At 40.7% G+C, this 7,921-nt stretch overlaps 1 protein-coding gene across 2 annotated transcripts; it reads left to right on the forward strand.

The window, feature by feature from the left end:
• The first annotated feature begins 1,384 nt into the window (after positions 1 to 1,384).
• Positions 1,385 to 7,260, forward strand: LOC122008878 (squamosa promoter-binding-like protein 15). Of its 2 annotated transcripts, none has more exons than XM_042564777.1 (11): positions 1,385 to 1,762; positions 1,846 to 2,581; positions 2,853 to 3,046; positions 3,124 to 3,932; positions 4,019 to 4,093; positions 4,182 to 4,289; positions 4,372 to 4,489; positions 4,837 to 4,972; positions 5,051 to 5,195; positions 5,300 to 5,866; positions 6,051 to 7,260. In XM_042564777.1, exons 2-11 carry the CDS (start codon positions 1,947 to 1,949, stop codon positions 6,459 to 6,461), a joined length of 3,198 nt encoding a protein of 1,065 aa, XP_042420711.1. In that variant the 5' UTR covers positions 1,385 to 1,762; positions 1,846 to 1,946; the 3' UTR covers positions 6,462 to 7,260. The 2 variants fall into 2 exon arrangements, with proteins under 2 accessions (XP_042420711.1, XP_042420712.1); XM_042564778.1 differs by having other exon boundaries at positions 1,385 to 1,687.
• The last annotated feature ends 661 nt before the right edge of the window (positions 7,261 to 7,921 follow it).

Consider the following 7,921-nt stretch of genomic DNA (forward strand, 5'->3'; position numbering starts at 1 on the left):
TTAAAATTTCATGGGCCATGGTGGGTACCAATTTTTTTCAAAAATTTTTATTATCATTTTGAAAAAAAAAATTATCATCACGATTTTTTGCAACACGAAATTTCCTTGTTGTTTGCTTAACAAAAACAACACTTTTATAGCATCTATATTAATTTTCTATAATATTTCTAAAATTTAAAATAACCTACCTATATTATTAAATTTAAATAATTATTTTTCACTATAAACTATATATTTTTATAATTTTTATTTTATTATTATTTTCTTCTCTCTTCAATTTATTTATTATTTTTTCTCTCTCCCGTGTAATATATGAGACTAGATCTTCTAATTAAAAAAATACATCAGGAAATAAACCATTTTTAATTACAGTTGGATAGTCAGGGTGGATGACCGAAGCCATTGACGGTGGACAAATGATAACCTTCGGCCCTAATTTAAACTATAACCTAGGGGACGATAAATTTAAGAAAAAATCATAATCAATTGTAGTCGGATAGTGACTAATGCGACGATAGAGGGGGGTCCACCCCACACAAGTCAATTGTCAAGATGGTGGTTAAAATCAAGATGATCGACACGCCAAGATACAAAAAAACTTACCTACAATGATCAAATGGAGGATGACTACAATGACCAAACGGATAATCATGGTCCGATTGACAAGAGACTATAAAAGATAGGTCGGATAATAAGTCTCCCGGCGGACCATGATGGCTAGGGATGCAAACGAATCGAGCCGGCTCACGAGCTTTTCGAGCTGACTCGAAAAATATTCGATTCGTACTCGAATTATCGAATTCGAGCCGAACTCGAACATGTTCGAACTTTTTTTAACTGAACTCGAACCCAAATTATATTATTCGAGGTGCTTGCGAACCTTAATATTTATTAATATAAGTTAAATATAAATTAAATAAATAAATTTGGAGCATTTCGAACCTATTTTCGAGCAATAATTCGAATAGTTCGCGAACATGCTCGAATATTTCGAGCTGAACACGAACCCGAACCCTAATTCGAACCAAATATTTTGAATTTTTCGAGCTTCGAATCGAGCTCTAACTCGAACATACTTATTTCGAGCCGAATTCGAACCTTAAATTTTTCTGCATATTCGGCTCGATTCATTTACACCCCTAATGGTGGCCCTTCCGGTCACTTAAAAAAAAACTTTGAGAGGTTTATTACTTAAAAAATATTAAACAACTGTGCATTCTGAAATACTATACTATTAAATAAAACGAGGAATATTGCATTTTACAAGGGTCTAATTGGTATAACGGAATCCAGGGAGGCCTCACTGAAAATAATGCACACGCAATGACGCAATGTGCAAGAAGCCAACTTTTGTATGCCCTTCGGCAATAGCCCACGGCGTGGGCCGTTAATTACATTCTTGTACCACGCTGCGATTAGCTGGCGAAGAGCAGAAGAGAAGGAATCGAAGGACAGAGGGAGAGGAGGAGAAGAGTGAGCGAATTTCTCGATCAATCCTCCAGTCGCAGAGTAGACAGAGATCCTGCCATCTTATTCTCCTCCTCTTGATCAATCTTCGGCCAAAGCAATCCCTTCTTGAGATCCCTCTGCTCATCTATTTCGTTTCGTGGCGAGAGATCCGGATTTCGAGCTTGTTATCCGGTCTTCTCCTAGATCTTTGCGTGTTTCCGTGGAGAAGCTGTGTTCCGTAAGTAGAAGGAGGTTCTTTGCCCAGTTTTTAGTCGTTTTGGGGATTCCTGCTCGTTGTTTTGGTTTCCTATGGGTACCCTTCTCTTCCTTGTTTGATCTTCTAATAATTCGTTGGTTTTCTTTGTAATTTCCCCCCCGCATGTACAAATCTTGTAGGAGGAATGGATCGGAGGAGGCCCTAGTGTTCTGAGATAGAATAAGGTGAGTTGGTATTTGGGGCGATCGAGGGGTATTTAGGGTTTGAATAATCTTGAGAGATGGAGGGAGAGATCGGAGCGCAGGTTGCTCCTTCCATCTTCTTGCACCACCATCACCAGGCCATCCATGACGCGCGGCTTCTTGCGAAAAAGCGAGAGCTTCCTTGGAAAAATCCCATCTTTGATCATATCCAATCCCTGGAGAGCCAGCACCAGTTGATGGGCTCTTCTCAGTCCAATTCCGGTGGCAATTGGAACCCTAATATGTGGGATTGGGATAGCGTGAGGTTCACCGCTACCCCCGCGCCGGATGCTGCGGACCTACTCTGTCTGGGATCGCAGCCTTCTTCTTCAGCTGCTGCTGTGACTGACCTGGCGAACAAAGGTAGCGAGTGGTCGAAAAATTCAAAATCCAGCAGGAGTTTGGAAGATGATAATGGGGAACTAGCGCTGAAGCTAGGAGGCGGAGGTAATTTGGTGGAGGAGCCAGCAGGGGTTAGGCCTGGCAAGAAGGCGAGGTCAGGCTCGCCAGGGAGTAGTAACAATTACCCGATGTGTCAGGTGGATGATTGTCGCACCGATCTGTCGAGCGCCAAAGATTATCATAGGCGCCACAAGGTGTGCGAGATGCACAGCAAGACCGCCAAGGCCCTCGTTGGAAACCAGATGCAGAGGTTCTGCCAACAATGTAGTAGGTAATATGATTTGACTAATTTTTTCTTTTCAGTTTCCATCTTGTAGTTCTATTGCATCTTCTAATGCTGATAATACTTTCACATTCTCTCATTTTCTTTCTGCTAAAACTATTGCTTAAACTATTGATCATGAGTGATCTTGCTGTTGAAACTTCTTTTAATTCGGATTGACTGGACCAAGTAGAAATTAGCCTCTCCAAACTTCTTTCCTCTTGAGGATTGTTATATTAGAAACCTTGTTTATACTGATATATGAATCCATGGAATCCAGATTTCATCCTCTTTCTGAGTTTGATGAGGGTAAGAGAAGTTGTAGAAGGCGACTTGCAGGACATAATCGGCGCAGAAGGAAGACTCAACCAGAGGACAATTCTTCTAAGCTATTGCTACCAAAAAACCAAGAAAATACGACAAATGGGAACCTGGATATTGTGAAATTGTTGGCTATGTTAACTCCCTTAAAAGGTGTGTAACTTTTCTCTAAATGATGGAAGCTTTGCCTTTCAGTTTTGATACTTCATAGTTTGGTGTTGTATCTGCAGGTAGTTATCATGATACACCAACTGGTATTTCTCCTCTACCTGATAAAGACCACCTGCTACAGTTTATCAGTAAATTAAGCACTTCAATTAGTGGAGACTCTTCTGAAAGAGCTATTGCACCTGGTGGTTTTGATTTGAATATATGTCAAGATGGATCTCTAGCTTCCCTTGAGAAATCAATAAAGGCAGCTGAGGAGAAAAATGCACTATCCACTGCAAGCGACATGTTGGCAGTTCTTTCTGCAGCATTGGCGGCATCCGTTCCTCCTGTCCCTGCATCTCTTTCACGTGGGAGCAGTGAAAGTAGTGGCAATCATAAGGCCAAAGTACAAAATGCAGAGCCCTCTTTGCATAATAAGCCAACCAATCTGTATGCTTCAGTTGCCTTGACAAGCAAAGGTATCATCAGTCAATCTCCTACGGATGTTCCTAATCAGATGGCTCAGCAACTTCACCAGAGTTTGCCTTTGCAACTTTTTGGACCTTCTGATGATGACAATTCTCCAGCAGAGGGATTTTCAATTAAGTATTTATCCTCAGAAAGTAGCAACCCTATGGAAGACAGGTCACCTTCAACTTCACCGCCTGTTACGAAAAAATTATTTCCTCTGAATTCGACTTTCGAAGGGGTGAAAAATACAGGGAGATCACATTACAGGGAAGAAAATACAAATGTTGAATCAAGCAGCACTTGTGGTCCAAGTGCAACGCTTGATCTTTTTCAGAATTTTGAAAGAACAGCAGATCATGTTGCCTATAAATCAACTTGCTCAGATCACTCTCCATCAAGTTCCAATTCTGATGCTCAGGTGACTTGCATTCTAGTAATGCACATTTCAGAATAATATATTCCTCATCTTATAGCTTTCTTATTTGCTTATTCGACTGACAACAGGATCGCACTGGGCGAATAATTTTCAAACTCTTTGGCAAGGATCCTAGTAGCTTTCCTGATGCTCTTCGTGCTCAGGTACTGCAACTTTCTGTTACAATTTTTTTCCCTTGAACATTCTTGTATCAAATACTTAAGTAGCATGTAAGTTTCCTGTTATTTGCAGGTACTTAATTGGCTCTCAAACAGCCCTTTGGAGATGGAGGGTTACATCCGGCCTGGTTGTGTTGTCCTGTCAATATACTTATCGATGCCATCAATAGCATGGGAAGATGTCAGTGACATTTTTTTTTCCTCAATGACGTATTTCTTTTGGTTCACTTTGTAAAATTCTGAATATGTATGCTGGTTTTTAGCTTGAAGATGATCTTCTTCAGCGTGTCACTTCTCTTATTCAATGTTCTGAAACTGAGTTCTGGCAAAATGCGAGGTTCTTAATTCGTACAAATAGACAGCTGGTGTCACACAAGGATGGTATGCTTTTTTCTTGCGCATATATAATACTTCCTTTTGAAGGGGAGCCTTGGTGCAACAGTTATTGCCGTGTGACCAAAAGGGCACGGGTTCAAATCCTGGAAACAGCCTCTTGCAAAAAGTAGAGTAAGGCTGCGTATAATGGATCCTTCCCCGGGACCCCGCATGGCAGGAGCTTCGTACACCGGGCTGCCCTTTATATATATATATATATATATATACCTCCTTTTAGCGAATTCAAGTATCTTGCATTGGTCTGAGTATCTCTGACGAAGTTTGAATCTAATTTAATTGCAATAAATATGAGATCAAACTTCTAGTAATTGGCATCAATATATCGACTGCAGGGAAGATCCGCATATCTAAGACTTGGAGGGCATGGAGTGCTCCTGAAGTGACTTCAATATCACCTGTTTGTGTTGTAGCTGGGAAGGAAACTTCCCTTCTTCTTAAAGGTCGCAATTTGACTGTTCCAGGCACCAAGTGAGTTGAAACAATGCATTCGAGTCCAAATATGCATGTACTTATTTTTGCTCATGTTTTCTTCCTTCATTTTTCTAGGATTCATTGCACATATAGAGGTAAATACATGTCGAAAGAAATTCTTTGCTCCACATACCCAGGCACTATATATGATGATTCATGTGTGGAGAGCTTTGATTTTCCTGGAGGATTTCAAGAGCAGTTCGGTCGATGTTTCATTGAGGTGATCATCCTAGCAGCAATTTTCAAAAGTTTGGTCTTACTATTTGTAATTGCCTGTAATCTAAGAGTTCATGCTCTCGACTAATTTCTGAATTCTACGATCAGGTTGAAAATGGTTTTAAAGGAAACAGCTTTCCTGTCATTATTGCCAATGCCGATATCTGCCAGGAATTGAGAGCCCTCGAAGCAGATTTTCAGGAAGTTGGTAACAGTCCACAGTGCACAACAAAGCAGGATGTTCTCCACTTCCTAAATGAGCTTGGTTGGCTGTTTCAGAGGACACATGCATCATCTGGCCTGTTGTTTTCTGATTTCTCAGTTTCACGGCTGAAGTACCTCTTGACATTTTCGGTGGAACGAGATTGGTGCACTCTTCTTCGTACTCTTCTGGATATTCTTGTGCAAAGAAGCTTAAAGGATGACACTTTAAGACACGAGTCATTCGAACTGCTTTCAGAAGTTCATCTGTTGAACAGAGCAGTTAAGAGAAAGTGCCGGAAAATGGTAGATCTTCTGATCCATTATTGTGCAGTTCATGGAAATGATGCAACGAAGGTGTATCTTTTCCTGCCAGACATGGCTGGACCTGGCGGCATTACCCCATTGCATATGGCTGCTAGTATGGAGGATTCGGTCGACATGGTTGATGTTCTCACTAACGATCCACAAGAGGTAAATTTAGTTTTCATTTTTCTACCTTATTTCTTATTTTATATTCTATGATAAACAAATCAGGAAGCAAACTGGCTGTTTTTGGTCAAATGATAATATTGACTTTAATTATGTCGTTTGGTCATTTCATATGATTTTGGAACCTTAACTGACAGTTCACTTGTTTATTTCTCTGGTTATTTAGATTGGTTTGAAGTGCTGGAATTCGGTACTCGATGACAATCATCAGTCCCCCTACATGTACGCAATGTCGAAGAACAATATATCTTATAACAATCTGGTGGCCAGGAAGCTCGCTGACAGGGCAAATGGACAAGTGACAATATCATTTGAATGCGAGATCTCGACCGTGGGAGAATCAAGAAGGCATGGCTCCCAAGTTTTAGCGTCGGGATCTTGTGCTCAATGTGCCATGACGAGGAACATGTGGCTTAGACGAACACATCGAACGGGGCTGCTTCAACGGCCTTATGTTCCCTCAATGCTCGCAATCGCTGCCGTGTGTGTTTGTGTCTGCTTATTTTTCCGAGTCCTGCCACAGCTTGGGAGTGTAGATCCATTCAGGTGGGAAAATCTCAACTTTGGCCCACAGTAGCTACGAATAGCAGATCGTCCAGAGTTGAATATCCTGTTTACATGGTATCCGGAGGTGTTGTTACTCTTTTGGTTTCCACAAAAGGGAGAGACGGCAAGCTCCCTCATGGCAAGTTATCCGCTCGAACAGCCTGTGCAAATTGATGCAGTTTGCAGCGGAACCGAGTGGCGTAAAAGGAATTCCTCTGCCAAACTTGCAGATATAGAACAGGATGCAAGAATTCATCTGGAACTATAACTCTCTTCCTCACTGCTCTTTGGAGACCACAGCAACAAGGAGAATGATGGATCATGGAAAGGGTTCAGATTGATACTGATCGATATTCTTTTGTTCGATCGATAACTGCTGACACAAACACAAAGATGAGAGAAGACTCTTCCAAGTTCAATCCTTGAGCTGGTTTGGTGTTTTGTAAACTGTACATGTCTACTATGGCATCTCTTTATAGTTGAGTGCTACTTTGTTCTTCAGATTTCTATTGATCAAGTGGTGGTACTTTTAGTAGTATCTTGAAGTTCATTGTATGTGTCCCCAGGGCGTAGCACAGATGGGAAGTGCATGGTTCTGTGGTTGAAAGGTCCAGGGGTCGATCCCCGGGGTGTCACTGTCTGGGGTTAACGTCTCCGCTATGTATTTTCCATTTGTGTACCTGTATTTATCTCCCTCCATATCCGTGGGATCGACTCTAGGGGGACCGCTGATGTGACAGTTCCATATTTTTTGAAGTTCATTGTATGTATCTCATCCATTGTCAAAATGGCTGTTTTTATTTTAGCTTATTTTATAGATTAAATGTCCACACAGTATGTTTGTTTTGTTTATTTATTTATGTAAATAATAAAGGCATTACAATGCACAAATTGAGTAAGATTTAAATTCTTAATGATTACCCTTTATCTTGATTATTCTCAAGGAGCTTTTCTTTATCCCTTCTAATAGCTAATTCATCTTAAAAATATATATATAGAAAATAAAAGGATGTTCATATTATCGAAGGATCATAATTTTTTTAATCAAAATAATATTTCATCTATAATTTGATATTGTTAGTGTGGAAAACATCATACGATCGAATTTGTATTTTGATTATGTCAAAAGGTCCAAAGTTAAGTTGTCTTGTGATCTAACAAAGTTAATTGAGCTGACAGGAAAAGTCCTAAGTGTTCTTAGGCAAAAGTCCTAATGGATTTTAGACAGGTGGAAAATCTTAGGGGGTGGTAACCCTAGGTCCCAAAGGGTGGTAACCCTAGATGATGAAAAATCTTAGCTGTGGTTAGGCAAGTGGCAAAACTCTAGGGGGTGGTAACCCTAGGTGGAAAGTCTTGATGGGTCGAGTGCTTCAAGCAAAATCATAGAGTCAGGGACTCTAGGTTAAAATCCTGGTGGTCGCGGATCGGGTGGAAGTCTGAGAGGGTCATGGAGCTTACGTCCAGCATGAAGATCGGAAGTCTCGGACACTG

This window comes from Zingiber officinale, chromosome 8A (assembly GCF_018446385.1).
Source record: "Zingiber officinale cultivar Zhangliang chromosome 8A, Zo_v1.1, whole genome shotgun sequence".
NCBI lineage: Eukaryota > Viridiplantae > Streptophyta > Magnoliopsida > Zingiberales > Zingiberaceae > Zingiber > Zingiber officinale.